Genomic DNA, 19726 nt, shown 5'->3' with positions numbered 1-19726 from the left:
CCGAGCTCCTCAATCCTCCCTGGGCCTCCTGTCCCAAACCGGGCTCCTCAATACTCCCTGGGCCTCCTCTCCTTTAAACCGAGCTCCTCAATACTCCCTGGTCCTCCTCTCATTTAAACCAAGATCCTCAATACTCCCTGGTCCTCCTCTCCTTTAAACCGAGCTCCTCAATACTCCCAGGTCCTTCTCTCCTTTAACCCGAGCTCCTCAATCCTCCCGGGTCCTCCTGTCCCAAACCCGAGCTCCTCAATCCTCCCTGGGCGTCCTGTCCCAAACCGAGCTCCTCAATACTCCCTGGTCCTCCTCTCCTTTAAACCGAGCTCCTCAATACTCCCTAGACCTCCCCTCATTTAATCTGAGCTCCTCAATCCTCCCTGGGCCTCCCTCCGTTAACCCCAGCTGCACAATCCTCCTTGAGCCTCCTCTCCCAAACCCGAGCTCCTCAATCCTCCCTGTTCCTCCCCTCGTTTAACCCAAGCACCTCAATCGTCCATGGGCCTCACCTCCTTTAAGCTGAGCTCCCCAATCCTCTGTGATCCTCCTCTCCTTTAACCCAAGCTCCTCAATCCTCCCTGGTTCTCCTCTCATAAAACCCGAGCTCCTCAATCCTCTCTGTGCCTCCTACCCTTTATCCTGAGCTCCTCAATCCCCCTGGGCCTCCTCTCCTTTAACCCGAGCTCCTCAATACTCCCTAGGCCTCCCCTCCTTTATGTCGAGCTCTTCAATCCTCACTGGCCCTCCACTCCTTTCACCCTATCTCCTCTCTCCTCCCTGGGCCTCCCGTCCTTTATGCCGAGCCCCTCAGTCTACCCTCTTTCTCCTCTCCTCTAACCCAAGCTGCTCAATCCTCCCTGTTCCTCCCCTCCTTTAACCCAAGCTCATCAATCCTCCCTGGGCCTCCTCTCCTTTAACCCACGCTCCTCAATCGTCCCTGGGCCCCACTCCTTTAAGTTGAGCTCCCCAATCCTCCCTGGTCCTCCTGTCCTTTAACAAAACCTCCTCAATCCTCCCTGTTCCTCCCCTCCTTTAACCCAAGCTGCTCAATCCTCCCTGGGCCTCCTCTCCGAAACCCGAGCTCCCCATTCCTCCCTGGACCTCCCCTCATTTAAACTGAGCTCCTCAATCCTCCCTGGGCCTCGCCTCCTTTAACACAATCTTATCAATCATCCCTGGGCCTCCTCTCTGAAACCCGAGCTCCTCAATCCTCCCTGGCCCTCAACTCCTTGAACCAAAGCTCCTCAATCCTCCCTGGTCCTCCTGTCCTTTAACCCACGATCCTTAATCTTCCCTGGGCCTGCTCTCCTTTAACCCAAGCTCCTCAATCCTCCCTGGTCCTCTCGTCCTTTAACCCATGCTCCTCAATCGTCCCTGGGCCTCCCCTCCTTTAAGCTGAGCTCCTCAATCCCCCCTGGTCCTCCTCTCCTTTATCCCACGATCCTTAATCTTCCCTGGGCCTGCTCCTCCTTTAACCCAAGCTCCTCAATCCTCCCTGGTTCTCCTCTCATAAAACCCAAGCTCCTCAATCCTCTCTGTGCCTCCACTCATTTAAGCCGATATCCTCAATCCTCACCGGTCCTCCTCTCCTTTATCCCGAGCTCCTCAATCCTCCCTGGGCCTCCCCTCCCAATTCCGAGCTCTTCAATCCTCCCTGGGCCTCCCCTCCTTTAAGCCGAGCTCCTCAATCTGCCCTGGGCCTCCTCTCCTCTAACCAAAGATGTGCAATACTCCATGGGCCTCCACTCCCAAACCAGAGCTCATCAATCCTCCCTGGACCTCCCCTCCATTAAGCCGAGATCCTCAATCCTCACTGGTCCTCCTCTCCTTTAACCCGAGCTCCTGAATCCTCCCTGGGCCTCCTTTCCCATAACCCAAGCTGCTCTATCCTCCCTGGGCTTCCTCTCCTTTTAACCCGAGCTCTACAGACTTCATTGACTTTAATCTAATTTTATCCCTTTTCAGGCTCTAGTACCACTGTCCTCTCATGGCTATGCTTTGGCTGATGCTACCTTTATCCGGGATTTGGCCTGGGATCTCTTTGGTCTGTGTGGCACGTACCACACTGAGCAGTGTATTTACACATTGAGCTGCCAAGGAATGATTCCGAAACTTAACTATCTCTCTGCTGGATGTAACGTAACAGTGGGTTTACAGTTTATCTTTGATCTTTGGAGTAATGAGCATCTCCTGTTCTCCTCTAGCCACGGACTTGACAGTTGGGAAAATCTATGCTGCCATGATGATCATGGATTACTACAAACAGAGTAAGACCAAAAAATACCAGCAACTGCAGGAGGAGCAGGTACTGACCCAGGGGAAAGATACAGGACTGATCTTAACTGTACTAATAAACAAAATACCACCCACACTGCAGAGGAATCTGAAACCAAGGCAGAAAATAGTGTGGGGGAGATGGGATGGGGATGGGTGAAATACTGTTGCATGTGAATAACTATTCAATGAATGCAAGGGCGGCACAGTGGCGCAGTGGTTAGCACTGCAGCCTCACAGCTCCAGGGACCTGGGTTCGATTCTGGGTACTGCCTGTGTGGAGTTTGCAAGTTCTCCCTGTGTCTGCGTGGGTTTCCTCCGGGTGCTCCGGTTTCCTCCCACATGCCAAAGACTTGCAGGTTGATAGGTAAATTGGCCATTATAAATTGTCACTAGTATAGGTAGGTGGTAGGGAAATATAGGGACAGGTGGGGATGTTTGGTAGGAATATGGGATTAGTGTAGGATTAGTATAAATGGGTGGTTGATGGTCGGCACAGACTCGGTGGGCCGAAGGGCCTGTTTCAGTGCTGTATCTCTAATCTAATCTAATCATGTCCTTCCTCCCAGCCATTGTCTGGATAGCAGAGTTCAGACACGCAAGGTGATGCACTGGACCAGCACATGGTACCTGGAGTATTCACCCTCTCTGTCTGTTTGATACTGACACAGGACAGTTCACTTCATGGGTTGAGTCACATGTTTGCATCCTTCTAAGTATCAGCCGTGACTCAATAGACAGCATGCTCGACTCTGAATTAGAAGGCTGTGGGTATAAGTATCATTTCTGAGACAAGTCCTACTATCTAACGGGGCAGCGCAGTGGTTAGCACCGCAGCCTCACAGCTCCAGCAACCCGGGTTCAATTCTGGGTACTGCCTGTGTGGAGTTTGCAAGTTCTCCCTGTGTCTGCGTGGGTTTTCTCCGGGTGCTCCGGTTTCCTCCCACAGCCAAAAGACTTGCAGGTTGATAGGTAAATTGGCCATTATAAATTGCCCCTAGTATAGGTAGGTGGTAGGGAAATATAGAGACAGGTGGGGATGTGGTAGGAATATGGAATTAGTGTGGGATTAGTAAAAATAGGTGGTTGATGGTCGGCACAGACTCGGTGGGCCAAAGGGCCTGTTTCAGTGCTGTATCTCTAAACTAAACTAATAAGGGAGAAGGGAATAGAGGGGTACAGCAGAAGGTGGGAAACAGTAATTAGAGTGGGAGAGGCTCATGTGGTGTATAAGCAGCAGCAGGAATTGGTTATATCGAATGGTTTGTTCCTGTGCTGCAGCCTCTGTATTCTTTGGGCAGTACAAGATGTTATAATGAATGCAAGTTCCTTCTTTGCTTAGAGTCGAACCCCCATGTTCCAGCGGATGGAAGCTTCCTCTCTGCCTCCGCAGATTATCTCAGGTACCAAAGCACTGCCCTTTCTACAGCCGGATATGGGACCTGACATGTAAGTTCCACATCATTGCTGTATCAAACTAGACAATGCTATAAGCATCACCCTTAAGATATTGCAGAAAATTATAATTGAATTCATTATCATTAAATTCATCAAAAATTAAATTATCAATTAAATTAACTCGATCATGACTGATCTGCATCTGAACTCCATTTACCAGCCTGGCCCCGACACCTTTAATACCCTTACCGAACAAAATTCAATCCAGCTCAGTTTGGAAACTTACGATTGGCCCTCTGCCTCAATCGCTTTGTGGCGAGAGATTGAGAGTTATTCACTCTCCCTGCTCCTGCTCCTCACCCACTCTCCACCCTACCCTGCCAATTTTGTTTGCGCAGAATTAGGTAAATTCAGTGTTCCTGGACCCCTGGTACAGAACCTTTCTCTCTGGGAGGCTCACTGCAGATAGATCTCTGACCATTATGAGGGTCGACACTCTTTCGCAGTGAGTGTGAGGAGGAGCTACTCTCACTGTAACGTTACATAAACCCTATTATATGCTATCTATACTATGCTGCCAGCTGTGGCTCAGTTGGTAGCACTCTTGCTTCTGAGGCGGAAGGTTGTGGGTTCAAGTCCCACTTCAGAGACTTGAACATAAAACCTAGGCTGACAGACCAGTGGTGCTGGCTTGCAGGTGAGATGTTAAACTGTGGTTCTGTCTGTCCGCTGAGGTAACTAAAAGATCCTGTGGCATCTTTCCCAGTGTCCTTTCCTTTATCACTCAACCAATTATCTGGGCATTGTCCCGTTTCTGCTTGTGGGATCTTGCTGTGCTCAAATTGGCTGCTGCGTTTCCTACATTACAGCCGTGACCACACTTCAAAAAGTATTTCATTGGCTGCAAAGTGATTTGACTTGTAAAAGATGTTGTTATATCAATGTAAGTTCTTCCTTTTTTGTATTCTAACCCCTTCGCAGGGAAAGGTGTGAGTTTGCCCCCCTGGTGCCCCTGCCCCCGTCAATCATGTTCCAGCACAGCAAGACTTCAACAGGCCAGGCTGGAGAATTCCATAACCAACAGCTAAAGGTACGGACACAGCCTCTCGTCAAATCTTTAAGCAGAGCAGGTAAAGGTACTCAAAGCTATTGGGAAGGATTCAGGCGACACAGTGTGTGTTATTCCATACGGCCTGGATGGTATAACATTTTGGGGGGGGTGGAGATCTTGAACAGAGTAGGAAGACTGTAAGGATGTTAACAAGGATATATACAGATTACCGAGGCATGTACAGCTTCAAGGGGGTGCGTTTCCTACATTACAACAGTGACTACTCTTCAAAACTACTTCATTGGCTGTAAAGCACTTTGGGATGTCCAGTGGTCATGAAAGGCGCTATATAAATGAAAGTGTTTTTTCGAGATTAGTGGGCCGTCTGCAGATTACCGGGGCGTGTACAGATTAGCTTTGCCCAACTCATTTGCTGCCTTTTGTGTGCCTCAGGTATCCTCCTTGCCTTCACCCTGTTCCCGCTTTCACCATTTTTCATTAGTTTCAATCTTTACCTTCCTACCTTACGGTATTTAACCTTAAATGTTCTGCCTCCTAAAGTGAAAGGACAACAAAGTGAAGGTTTTGGCTGTCCCAATTTCCCATGAATCCAGTCCCAACCTGCGGCTGGGGTGGAGGGAGTGCAGCAGGAGAATATTTATGCTTCAGTCTCAGTGTATTTTCCAACTCATACAGTCATTAAGAAAGATAAGGGCTGTGAAATTGGGCTCTGTAGTGCCGTTAGTGTGGGCGGACCATGTACACCCTGAAAGTGTCAGGAGAGGTCCCATCATAAGGTCAGTCAGCTGTTCCAACTGATTTAACACACATTACAGAAACTTAGTCTGCACATGTGCACAGAACACCTCTGCGATGCACTCTTAGCTGAACAGGCGTTCAGCAGCATGAGGGAACACCCCCTCCCACCCTTCCCCTGCGCAACTCAGGTTATTTAAAGGGCCACCTTGCAGGTCAGGGGCTTTCGACTTATGCCTGCTTTGGCAAACTTGGTGGAAGTACTGTGGCTTGTTTTTGGAGGCCAGAGGATCTGGTCACCTCACCCTGCACGAGGTCTGGGGGGCTGTCGTTGCAGGGCCCTGGGTCTGCAACATGACTGAGAAATGAAGCAGAGGCTGCAGGGAGTGGAAACTCTGCACAGAGGGAGGGTGAGGAGGAGGAGGGCTCTCCACTGAAGGTCCTACCCTCCACGGGTATTTGGGGGGAACTTCTCCTACCTCAGCCTCAGCCTCAGCCAGGAGTGATACCTGAGGCAACCTGAGCAAGAAGGAGGTGACTGAACTGTACCACCTCCTTCAGCCTGACCTACAGCCTGGCACCAGGGTGAGGCCGGTGCCGCCAGTGGCCGTAAAGGTTACCGAGGCTGAGCTTCTACACGACCGGATCATTCCAGACCAGAGCGGGCGACATATCCAACATTTCCCAGTGCCTCTGGGAGCTGACACAGACCATCAAAGTCAGGAGGGATGAGTGCACCACTTTCTCCCTCAGCAGGTGGAGAGGACATGTCTTGTTGCCAGGCTAGCAGGATGCCCAAGGGTGGAGGATGCCATCAGCTGCACATACATGACTCTACGAGCCCACACTGCCATCAGGCAGAGGCACAGGAACCATAATGTGCAGTTGTTGTGCAACCAGACAGAGGGCATCGTGTTGGTGAATGCCTGCTATCGTGGCAGCAGCCACAGTGCCTTCTTCCTGAGGCAGTCTGCCATTCCCGCCATCTTCAAGCTTCCATGGAGAGCCAGAGGGCTGTCCCCTGGATACCTGGCTCATGACTCCACCACATGCCATGCAAGGAGAGTGGGTCTGTCATGACAGCCATGCCACCAGAGGGATCATTGTGGAGAAAACCAGCATTGTGCTGAAGCAACCCTTAGGCTGCCTGCACCACAGCGGGGAGCCCTCCAGTGTACATCAGAGCATGTCTGCAGGTTCATGGTGGTCTGCTGCACCCTCCAATGCACCACCATCATGAGGGGGCAGCCATTGCCACCAGGAAGCCACCTTGGGTGGAGGGAGAAGAAGAGGAGGAGAAGGAGGAGGAGGCATAAAGGGTACATCCTGCACCCCTTCGCATGGGACAAGCCGTCTGAGAACGCCTGCATTTCCCATAAGACAACATTCTTTTATTGCCATGGATCCACCATTCTCTACCATTACATCCATTTCCGACACTGTATCGCAGCTTCTCCTTGGCCACCAAGAGCCACCAACAGAAACCTTTCCATCAACATCTGTATCCAACAACACATCCACTTATACAACAAAACTGAACTGTTCACCCTTGTGCATTGCCTTAGTGCCTATTTTGTGGGTGCCTTTGCCTGCCCTCGTGCTCCAACACAGTGCTACCCCAGTGGCTGCAGCATTGCTGATGTTCACTGGGGGAGACTGCAGACGGCCTTGCAGGATGACCTCGAGCAGATCCGGGTCTTGGGGACCCGGATTCAGACTGCACCACCTCGGCATGAGTGGCAGCAGTCAGGGCTGACTGACAGGCAACAGCAGGGACTGTGGTAGAGTGTCAGTGGTGGGAATATGAACACTGTCATCCTGAGAGAGGACAGCAGGTTCAAGCTCCATGGAGCCACCGCCATTCCCACGGGATAGCACCTCAGCAATCCTCATAATCTGCTGGACTGCTGTGAGAGCCTGCATGTCCCTTTGAGCATTGGTATCCGCGGCAACGATGGCAGCAGTCTGAGTCTGCATGGCAACAAGCATGGATCACATGACCTCAGTCTGTGCTTTCATTACAGCACTGAGACGTTGGGTGGATCCCGCCTTTGTGAGACAGCAGCCAGCAGACACTGCTTCATGGTTGTGTCTGTTAGTGTTGTCATGGAGTTGGCCACATTTCCACACTGGAAAGGATGGGCACCAGACTCTGAATGAGGTCCTGTGTCACTCTTTATACCCCTTGACAGTGACAGGAGACTGTCTGGTCAGCCTGTCAATGCACCAAGCATCTCAATGTGCATGACCATCAGCATTCTTCTGTACGCTGCCCCATCAAAGTCCTCATCTGAGACCCTTGTAACAGAACTCATGTGTGACCTCACCCTCCATGAACTGTCCTTTCCCCCTGGCCTGGCCTGGCCTGGCTACAGCCCAGTCGTACCCGGAGACTCACCACGTGCAGACCCCAGCTCTATACTACCCTCTAAGGTAGGTACAGTGCCAGTATCTGAGCTGGTGGCTGCGTGTGTCAGATCAAGCAAGGGTGCTTCTGTATCAGTGATGTGGTGTTACTCTCGTGCTTCCCCCTGAGGCTGCTGTGCTTGGGCAGGTGGCAGTTCTTGGGTTTCTGAAAGTAGAAAATCAGAAGTGGGGGTTGTGGGGGCGGGGGGGCGTTGGGGGTGAGGGGAGGGGGATGGGATGTAAAGCAAGAGGTCCATGGTTACACCACCTGCAGCTTGCCCTTCATGTCATGTAGAAGAATGAGGGTAAGGGGGGATTTGAGAAGGGGCATAAGGCATTAATATAACATCCTCTTGAATGCACTCACCGACACCGGATGTGACAGGGTCTGTCACAGCAACCCCATGATGCACAGCGCCATCTCCTCCATGGGACTCAGGAGATGCAGGTGCCCAAGGGGTATAAAGAGTGACACAGGACATCATGCATCATCAGGTGCCCCTGTCTCCTTCCAGCTCTGCTCTGCTCCCTGTGGTTATGGGCAACCTTGTCCTGCAAGAGAGAGAGCAGAAAGTCAGTGATTGTGTTGCACTGTCTTTGAGTGATCTGCCTGCCACAGCTGAATAGCTGGACCTATGTGGAAGCAGCGAGGGGTGGGCATGAAGCTGGCACCATTGGAAGGTGTATGAGGGTAAGGTGAAGTACCTGAATGTTATACGCGAGTCCTGAGTGTCAGAGACTGGTGCTGAGTGAGTGATGGGCATGTGATGCTTTGAGCAGTGTGAGAGGTTGGTGCTGCAGTGGGTGGGAGAATTCCTGTGAAGATGCATTCACTGACCTTGACCACCTGTGCAAGGTCATTGAACTTCTTCTGGCACTGCTGTCAGGTCCTCAGGGCCAGGCTCCAGGCATTCACCTCCCCGACCACTTGCTCCCATTTTCTTTGGAGTGCATTGCTTGGGGGCCTCCTGCTCCTACCCCCTACCCCCTCCCCCCGCCCCGCTGAGGAAACATTGCCTCTCTCCTCCTGTCGATCTCTATCAATAGTGCCTCCAGCGCTGCATCTGTGAACCTGAGAGCCCTCTCTCTTCCCTGGTGCTTCATTTGTCCAGCTCTTCCTTGGCAATCCAGTGTCAGTGCAGGCAGTCAGCAGCCTTCCAATGAGTGCAGCTCTCCTTGAACCGGGGGAGACTACTTTGAAGAGGTTTGCTGTCAGCGCTGCTACTGGGCCTCCTGCTGAACGCTCAGGCAGCCAGAAGCATGATCACTGCTCGGCCCAATGCTATAATCATCTAAATAGAGAAGCAGTATGAAGTTTGCGTGCTGGCTATTTCAATGGGACCATGCGTGGACAGATCACAGATCACAACCCCTGCATCCGAGAAATGGCCTTAATGAATTTGCAGCCCAAATATTTCAAAAGCACATCAAAATTAGCTCACAATGCTCCGAAGTTAATAATTTGTGCAGTTTTCAAGTTGCTATGTTCAATAAAAAACCTTAAGATCCAAAAATGGTTCAAAGGGGAGCTTTGGCAATTAATTTTCCAGCAGCAGTCCATTCTTTATTAATATTTCCTATGTTTTCTTTTCAAACCATCAATAACACATGTTGCTGTTCACAGGTGCTGTCTGCCTGATTCGTTCACTGCAGAAAGCAGCATTTATTAAAAAAGATGAAATAAAGATTTAGGAACTCAGTTTCAAGGGGATTTTTCAACGTCTTTTGGTGAAGGCAAAAAATCTCAAACGTCCTCCCAACAGTTTTCATTTTCAAGTCCTGTTAATGCACATATCACATGCTAGTTAATTCTGCAAACTGCACATGCTCAGAATGTACAGCTAGGGTTTAACGCTTTCTCTAACTGTGTAAAATAAATACATTCAGTGGGAGCTCAGGCTTCTGTGACAGGCTGGGACGTAAAGGTAATTAGGGTATTAAAAAACTCAAAATGGGTAAATTCAGTCCCAATATTGTGAAATATGTGTTTTTTTCTGCTCTTGATCTGTTGAGCTTCTTACTTTATTTTATATCCAGAAATTTCAGTTATTGGAAAAAAATGGCAGCCAAATTTATTCAGAAAGCGTTTGAGTCGTTTGATCAGCGATCAACAATCTATGATTATTTAAATCTTTGCATAGGGTTTTCCCATTATGAATGTTTACATCAGGATTTTCAATGGTAACATAAAAAGTGTGACTGAAAATCGCAGCAATAGGAAGTAACGTTTGTAGACAAGAAATTTATTCCATGTACAAGATTTGTCAATATAAACTGTAGATATCGTATTAATTAATGAGATACATTGCATTAGTGAGACTGTAGGTCTTTTTGACTTGTGATATACAGGAACTAGAGAAAGGAAAACTGAAATATCCTCACAACAGCCATTACCTCCCCATTGAAAGCCAAGGCCGGGCAGTTTCCATGCCCCGACTTGAGGTTGAGTCCGAGGTAAATCCAGTTTCCTCTGTCTTTCTCTAACCTTACGTCTGTGCTTCTTTCTCCAGGTCACACAATGGTGAAAAGACATTTTCCAGATACTTCTCCTCAACCCCTTTACTGTTAAGTTCATGACCCCCTTTGTCACTGACTCCATAACCTGAGGAAATAATCTCTCCTATTCTCTCTGTCAAAACTATTCATATTGTTAAAAAGCAGCATTACCTCTCTTCTTTGCCGTATCTGCACCAGTGGAAACAGTCCCAGTATACCAAATCTTTCCTCAGAACTACCTGTCCCCAACACTGGGGACAGGTACACTGTCTGTACACTGTCTGTGGCTTTATAGCCCATTCTAAAAGGGGAACACCCTAAACCAATGTTTGGTGTAGCTTCATCATGATTACTCCATGCTTGTACTCTATGCTCCTGCTGGGATTGAAGGATTGGTCTCACTTTGTGTCTGCTGGGATTGAAGGATTGGTCTCACTCTGTGTCATGTTAGCTCAAGCTAGAATAAGCCTGGCTATATTCGGATCAAAGTGTAATGAGCATTGAAATTAATTATAAATTGAGAATCCGAAAGAATGGGTCAAGGCTTGCAGTGCAGTTGTTCCCATGATTGGAAAGATTAGAAGAGATGACGAGATATTTTATCATGTAAAAATATAATATCTTTGAGTTGTCGATTCAGAAGGTGAAACAATTGAGGGAAGTTGCTAATAGCCCGATGAAGGAATTGAGTGGGAGTAGGAGCAATGTTGCAAGTCTTTACACAACACATTTAGGATGCAGGGAGAGTGAAGGGTGCTAATCCCCATTTATTGGTTTTAGAAGGGCAGTGATCCCAGTGAGAAGTGATAGGTGCTGCATGCCCGAACTATGAAAATATTGAATCGTAAATTACCTTATGTTAGTACATCTGTCTCTTCAGTGCTGCTAATCATTCTTTTCTGTGTACATTACTCAACTGACTAAAGGTTTATATATTTGTTTCTGTTGTGGCCTGACAGTCGGCTGAAGACGTAAGCCCGATGAAGCGTTCATTCTCTACATTTGCTGGCCGTCGCCCGAATGGTACCTGGCTCAACGAGTATTCCCTGGAGAGAGCCGACCCAGAGGACCTCTACCAAAAACCAGGCCGCAGGCCTGTGAGGTCATCCAGTCGGTCTTCAACAGCAGGTAACCACTGGTGTGCTGAGGCAGGGTGAGGACGGAAATGTTTATGGGCCTGAGGATGTTGCATTAAAATATTGCTGTTTTTTTAGCTGGGATGGCAGGGGAATGGTTGGGTTGTAGTCCTCTCTCACCTTCTTACTCAGGTAAGTGTTGAGCCTTGTTTTCAATCACTGAGTCGCCAGTGTCAGACCCATTCATTTCATTGTTTTAGGATTGTACAATTAACCCGTGACCACCGCACAGTCCTTGTGGAGACGAAGTCCTGCCTTCACATTGAGGATACCCTCCATCGTGTTGTGTGGCACTATCGCCGTGCTAAATGGAATAGATTTCGAACAGATCTAGCAATGCAAAACTAGGCATCCAGGAGGCGCTGTGGGCCATCAGCAGCAGCATAATTGTACTCAACCACAATCTGTAACCTCATGGCCCGGCATATCCCCCACTCTACCATTACCATCAAGCCAGGAGACCAACCCTGGTTCAATGAAGAGTGCAGGAGGGCATGCCAGGAGCAGCACCAGGCATACCTCAAAATGAGGTGTCAACCTGGCAAGCTCCAACACAGGATTATCTGCATGCCAACCTGCGTAAGCAGCATATGATAGACAGAGCTAAGCGATCCCATAACCAACGGATCAGATCTGAGCTCTGCAGTCCTGCCACATCCAGTTGTGAATGGTGGTGGACAATAAAACAACTAACTGGAGGAGGTGGCTCCACAAATATCCCCATCCTCAATGATGGGGGAGCCCAGCACATCAGTGCGAAAGATAAGGCTGAAGCATTTGCAACGATCTTCAGCCAGAAGTGCGGAGTTGATGATCAATCTCGGCCTCCTCCTGAAGTCCCCAACATCACAGATACTAGACTTCAGCCAATTCGATTCACTCCGCGTGATATCAAGAAGGCACTGGATACTGCAAAGGCTATGGGCCCTGACAATATTCCGGCAAAAGTACTGAAGACCTGTGCTCCAGAACTTGCTGCGCCCCGAGCCAAGCTGTTCCAGTACAGCTACAACATTGGCATCTACCCTGCAATGTGGAAAATTGCCCAGGTATGTCCTGTACACAAAAAGCAGGACAAGTCCAACCCGGCCAATTACCGCCCCATCAGCCTACTCTCAATCATCAGTAAAGTGATGGAAGGTGTCATGAACAGTGCCATCAAGCGGCACTTGCTTAGCAATAACCTGCTCAGTGACGTTCAGTTTGGGTTCCGCCAGGGCCACTCAGCTCCTGACCTCATTACAGCCTTGATTCAAACATGGAGAAAAGAGCTGAACTCAAGAGGTGAGGTGAGAGTGATTGCCCTTGACATCAAGGCAGCTTTTGACCAAGGATGGCATCAAGGAGCCTTAGCAAAACTGGAGTTAATGGGAATCGGGGGAAAACCCTCCGCTGGCTGGAGTCATACTGAGCGCAAAGGAAGATGGCTGTGGTTGTTGGAGGTCAATCATCTGAGCTCCAGGACATCACTGCAGGAGTTCCTCAGGGTAGTGTCCTGGGCCCAACTATCTTCAGCTGCTTCATCAATGACCTTCCTTCAATCATAAGGTCAGAAGTGGGGATGTTCGTTGATGATTGCACAATGTTCAGAACCATTCGTGACTCCTCAGATACTGAAGCAGTCCGTGTAGAAATGAAGCAAGACGTGGACAACATCCAGGCTTGGGTTGATAAGTGGCAAGTAACATTTGCGCCACACAAGTGCCAGGCAATGACCATCTCCAACAAGAGAGAATCTAACCATCTCCCCTTGACATTCAACAGCATTACCATCGCTGAATCCCCCAATATCAACATCCTAGGGGCTACCATTGACCAGAAACTGGACTGGAGTAGCCACATAAATAGCGTGGCTACAAGAGCAGGTCAGAGGCTAGGAATCCTGAGGCAAGTAACTCACCTCCTGACTCCCCAAAGCCTGTTCACCATCTACAAGGTACAAGTCAGGAGTGTGATGGAATACTCTCCACTTGCCTGGATGGGTGCAGCTCCAACAACACTCAAGAAGCTCAACACCATCCAGGACAAAGCAGCCCGCTTGATTGGCACCCCATCTACAAACATTCACACATTCACTCCCTCCACCACCGACGCAGAGTGGCAACAGTGTGTACCATCTACAAGATGCACTGCAGCAATGCACCAAGGTTCCTTAGACAGCACCTTCCAAACCCGTGACCTCTACCAACTAGAAGGACAAGGATAGCAAATACATGGGAACAACACCACCTGCAAGTTCCCCTCGAAGTCACACACCATCCTGACTTGGAACTATATCGCCGTTCCTTCACTGTTGCTGGGTCAAAATCCTGGAACTCCCTTCCTAACAGCACTGTGGGTATACCTACCCCACATGGACTGCAGCAGTTCAAGAAGGCAGCTCACCACCACCTTCTCAAAGGGCAATTAGGGTTGGGCAATAAATGCTGGTCTGGCCAGCGACGCCCACATCCCATGAATGAATTTTAAAAAAGCTGGAAGCTGGTTATACAGTGAAGGACAATATATTGAGGTTCAAAAGGGATTAGGATTTACTTTGGTGAAATAATTTTGGCCCTCCTAAATAACAGTGAAGGAACACTTAGCCAACAACGCTAATTAAAATGATTAGTTTTAAGAAGGAGAATGGTGACACATGAACCAAGGGTTTTCATGTCGGTAAGGCAGGCAACGGACGGATGAGGCAGACATCAGCCACAGTAGACAGGACAGAACTATTAATGAATAAAACAACAAATGAGCAGTTGGAAGTGTTCAAAGAAGTATCTTATAGAGTACAAAACCTGTACATAACCCGAACTGTATTTGTGTTGTAAAAACTTTGGTCAGTAAGGGAGGTGAGCAATAGTATAAAGCAGGAAGTGATGTTACTGGTATACAGAGTTCTGGTTAGACCCCATCTGGAGTATTGCATACAGTCTAGACAGCTCAGCTCAGGAAGGGTCTATTGGCCTTGGAGGAGGTGCAACACAGTTCCACCAGACTGATACCAGGTCTGAAAGGGTTAAATAATGAGACCAGTTTGCATAAACTTGGTTTGCATTTCCTTGACTTTAGACGGTTGAGTGGTGATCTAACTGAAGTGTTTAATTGAGAAAGGGACTATATAAGGTCGATAGAGAGAAATTATTTCCCTGGTAAGGGTAATCTGAAACAAGGGGGAATAACTTTAAAATTAGAGATAAGCCCATGAGGATGATTTCACACAAAAATTGTGGAAATTAGGAACTCTCTTACTTTTACACTCTCATGTACCGCCAGTATTTTGTCCTCTTCATCCATTGTGAAAACAGATACAAAGTTGTAACGGCCACATGGCGAGGGGATGGGCGGTCCCCACTGTTCAACTCTCACCTGACCACGGCAAGTGTTTTTGTTATTAGGGTCTTAACCACTTTGTGTTTTATTTGTCAAATAAACAGACGGCGACCGGTTTTCTTGCAGGTTTAAAACTGAAGATTAATTATTTGTTGAGCAATATGCCTTATCCAGAAATTGTCACAACCACACCCACCCACGCATTCACTCGTGCATATGCACACACAAGACGAGACCAAGAGGAAAAGGGGTAAGTGGTTTTCAGTGAGGTGAGGTTTTGGGATTCACGGTAAACCTGTTGAATCTTCTTGGAGGTCAACTTATCTTTAGTTGTTGGCCTGGGGTGTTTGTAGATTTATCTGTTGGTTGAAAGTTCGGTTTGAGACAGGGGATTGCTTCCAATTACTTCCAATGCTCTGCTGCATAAGTTGAAATGTAGAATTCATGGCAGGGTGCCTTCCTTTTGGCTTGTTGGATTTTCTCCCAGCTCTCAGCTGGACAAGCTTTGCTTTGTCCTGAGTATCTCTCTCTCTCTCTCACTCTCTCTTTCTCTCTCTTTCTCCAGAGAGCTACTTTTTTAAGCTAAATGTCACACATCTCGCCTCTGTTGGGAGGAATAGATTTTCCTACCATGTGGTGACTGACAATGGCTTAGGATGTGGCTACTTCACATCTTCATTGTTTCAGAAGAACCCAGTGGTGCAGTGGTTAGCACCACAGCCTTACAACTCCAGCGATCTGGGGTCAGTTCTGGGCGCTGCCTGTGCGGAGTTTGCAAGTTCTCCCTGTGACCGGGTGGGTTTCCACCGGGCGCTGCAGTTTCCTCCCACAGCCAAAGACTTGCAGGTTGATAGGTAAATTAGCCATTGTAAATTGCACCTCGTGTAAGTAGGAGAATTGAGGGATGGTGGGAATATGGGATTAATGTAGGATTAGTATAAATGGGTGGTTGATGGACAGGATAGACTCGGTGGGCCGAAGGGCCTGTTTCAGTGCTGTATCTCTCTATGAATTCAGAAATGTCTCTTGATGGGTTCAGTATGGGCATAATTGACACCTCTTAGCTTTGGAATTTATCCTACTGTTGTTGCCAGACAGCTTGAATATACAAGGCCAGGTCTGTTGACCGTCAGAGGCCATTTTGAAGCACATTGTCCACTTTTTTTTAAAGAAAAGCTGATTTTTATTACTCTTCAGGTTGTGTTTTTGTATCTTCAATCAGTGCACATTATGTGAACCGAACAAAGTCCATCATAGTCGCACCCGTATCTGCCTTCAATGGGCCGACATACCCGCATACTTTTTCTCCTAATATACTGATAAAACCATTACTTGAAGCTTTGATGTCCCTTGCATTATTTTCATGCTCTTAGTTCTAATTTTACTCATACTTTCACATCTCTTACTTATTTCTTTTGTGTCTCTTTGTAGATTTTTAAAGCTCCCCCAGTCTGCTGAATTTCCACTTTTCTTTGCATTTGTGAAAGCCTTTGTCCTTACTTTGTTTGTTGATCAGAAATTGCACAAGTAAAGCTCTTGCCTTTAGGGTTATGTCCTGGATTAATATTAAGCCAAATAAGAACAAAGAACAAAGAACAGTACAGCACAGGAACAGGCCATTCGGCCCTCCAAGCCTGCGCCGATCATGATGCCTGCCTAAACTAAAGCCTTCTGCACTTCTGGGGACCGTATCCCTCCATTCCCATCCTATTCATGTATTTGTCAAGATGCCTCTTAAACGTCGCTATCGTACCTGCTTCCACCACCTCCCCCAGCAGCAAGTTCCAGCCTCACCACCCTCTGTGTAAAGAACTTGCCTCGCACATCCCCTCTAAACTTTGCCCCTCGCACCTTAAACCCATGTCTCCTAGTAACTGACTCTTCCACCCTGGGAAAAAGCTTCTGACTATCCACTCTGTCCATGCCGCTCATAACTTTGTAAACCTCTATCATGTCGCCCCTCCACGTCCATCGTTCCAGTGAAAACAATCCGAGTTTATACAACCTCTCCTCATAGCTAATGCCCTCCAGACCAGGCAACATCCTGGTAAACCTCTTCTGTACCCTCTCCAAAGCCTCCACGTCCTTCTGGTAGTGTGGCGACCAGAATTGCACGCAATATTCTAAGCGTGGCCTAACTAAAGTTCTGTACAGCTGCAGCATGACTTGCCAATCTTTATACTCTATGTCCTGACCGATGAAGGCAAGCATGCCGTATGCCTTCTTGACTACCTTATCCACCTGCGTTGCCGCTTTCAGTGACCTGTGGACCTGTATGCCCAGATCTCTCTGCCTGTCAATACTCCTAAGGGTTCTGCCATTTACTGTATACCTCCCACCGGCATTAGATCTTCCAAAATGCATTACCTCATATTTGTCCGGATTAAACTCCATCTGCCATTTCTCCGCCCAAGTCTCCAACCGATCTATATACTGCTGTATCCTCTGACAATCCCTTATTATTATTATTATTATTATTATTCTATGAATACTTCACATCGTTTGACTGTGGTGTCTCTATTACTGTGGTTAATTTACTTCTCATTGCTTCAAAGCTGACATTACTTACAGGTAAAATCCTGTTACACACTGACCTGTCTGGAATTAACTCTCTGTTACAGACTGATCTGTCTGGAATTAACACTCTGTTACACACTGACCTGTCTGGAATTAACACTCTGTTACACACTGACCTGTCTAGAATTAACACTCTGTTACACACTGACCTGTCTAGAATTAATACTCTGTTACACACTGACCGGTCTGGAATTAACTCTGTTACAGACTGACCTGTCTGGAATTAACACTCTGTTACACACTGACCTGTCTAGAATTAATACTCTGTTACACACTGACCAGTCTGGAATTAACACTCTGTTACACACTGACCTGTCTAGAATTAATACTCTGTTACACACTGATCTGTCTAGAATTAATGCTCTGTTACACACTGACCGGTCTGGAATTAACACTCTGTTACACACTGACCTGTCTGGAATTAACACTCTGTTATCCACTAACCTGTCTGGAATTAACACTCTGTTATACACTGACCTGTCTGGAATTAACACTCTGTTATACACTGACCTGTCTGGAATTAACACTCTGTTATACACTGACCTGTCTGGAATTAACACTCTGTTATACACTGACCTGTCTGGAATTAACACTCTGTTACACACTGACCTGTCTGGAATTAACTCTCTGTTACAGACTGATCTGTCTGGAATTAACACTCTGTTACACACTGACCTGTCTGGAATTAACACTCTGTTACACACTGACCTGTCTAGAATTAATACTCTGTTACACACTGACCTGTCTGGAATTAACACTCTGTTACACACTGACCTGTCTAGAATTAATACTCTGTTACACACTGACCGGTCTGGAATTAACTCTGTTACAGACTGGCCTGTCTGGAATTAACACTCTGTTACACACTGACCTGTCTAGAATTAATACTCTGTTACACACTGACCGGTCTGGAATTAACACTCTGTTACACACTGACCTGTCTAGAATTAATACTCTGTTACACACTGACCTGTCTAGAATTAATGCTCTGTTACACACTGACCGGTCTGGAATTAACACTCTGTTACACACTGACCTGTCTGGAATTAACACTCTGTTATACACTGACCTGTCTGGAATTAACACTCTGTTATACACTGACCTGTCTGGAATTAACACTCTGTTATACACTGACCTGTCTGGAATTAACACTCTGTTATACACTGACCTGTCTGGAATTAACACTCTGTTACACACTGACCTGTCTGGAATTAACACTCTGTTACACACTGACCTGTCTGGAATTAACACTCTGTTACACACTGACCTGTCTGGAATTAACACTCTGTTATACACTGACCTGTCTGGAATTAACACTCTGTTACACACTGACCTGTCTGGAATTAACACTCTGTTATACATTGACCTGTATGGAATTAACACTCTGTTACACACTGACCTGTTTGGAATTAACACTCTGTTACACACTGACCTGTCTAGAATTAATACTCTGTTACACACTGACCTGTTTGGAATTAACACTCTGTTACACACTGACCTGTCTGGAATTAACACTCTGTTATACACTGACCTGTCTGGAATTAACACTCTGTTATACACTGACCTGTCTGGAATTAACACTCTGTTACACACTGACCTGTCTGGAATTAACACTCTGTTATACACTGACCTGTCTGGAATTAACACTCTGTTATACATTGACCTGTCTGGAATTAACACTCTGTTATACATTGACCTGTCTGGAATTAACACTCTGTTATACACTGACCTGTCTGGAATTAACACTCTGTTATACATTGACCTGTCTGGAATTAACACTCTGTTATACACTGACCTGTCTGGAATTAACTCTCTGTTATACTCTGACCTGTCTGGAATTAACACTCTGTTATACATTGACCTGTCTGGAATTAACACTCTGTTATACACTGACCTGTCTGGAATTAACTCTCTGTTATACACTGACCTGTCTGGAATTAACACTCTGTTATACATTGACCTGTCTGGAATTAACACTCTGTTATACATTGACCTGTCTGGAATTAACACTCTGTTATACACTGACCTGTCTGGAATTAACTCTCTGTTATACTCTGACCTGTCTGGAATTAACTCTCTGTTATACTCTGACCTGTCTGGAATTAACACTCTGTTATACATTGACCTGTCTGGAATTAACACTCTGTTATACATTGACCTGTCTGGAATTAACACTCTGTTATACACTGACCTGTCTGGAATTAACTCTCTGTTATACTCTGACCTGTCTGGAATTAACACTCTGTTATACATTGACCTGTCTGGAATTAACACTCTGTTATACTCTGACCTGTCTGGAATTAACACTCTGTTATACATT

The 19726-nt window shown here is 47.1% G+C and overlaps 1 protein-coding gene across 1 annotated transcript in view; it reads left to right on the top strand.

Moving 5' to 3' along the window:
• LOC137373269 (probable voltage-dependent R-type calcium channel subunit alpha-1E) overlaps positions 1–19726 on the top strand; it is a 1486297-nt gene that overhangs the window by 1436223 nt on the left and 30348 nt on the right. The window contains exons 42-46 of the mRNA XM_068038118.1: positions 2199–2299; positions 3611–3717; positions 4648–4756; positions 10229–10333; positions 11335–11503. Of these exons, the coding sequence (XP_067894219.1) occupies positions 2199–2299; positions 3611–3717; positions 4648–4756; positions 10229–10333; positions 11335–11503 (591 nt within the window). The remainder of the gene's footprint in view (positions 1–2198; positions 2300–3610; positions 3718–4647; positions 4757–10228; positions 10334–11334; positions 11504–19726) is intronic.

The sequence above is a fragment of the Heterodontus francisci genome, chromosome 8 (genome assembly GCF_036365525.1).
Source record: "Heterodontus francisci isolate sHetFra1 chromosome 8, sHetFra1.hap1, whole genome shotgun sequence".
NCBI classification, from domain to species: Eukaryota; Metazoa; Chordata; class Chondrichthyes; order Heterodontiformes; family Heterodontidae; genus Heterodontus; species Heterodontus francisci.
The sequence above is the reverse complement of the archived record's forward strand: the minus strand, read 5'-3'. Positions and strand labels throughout refer to the sequence as shown.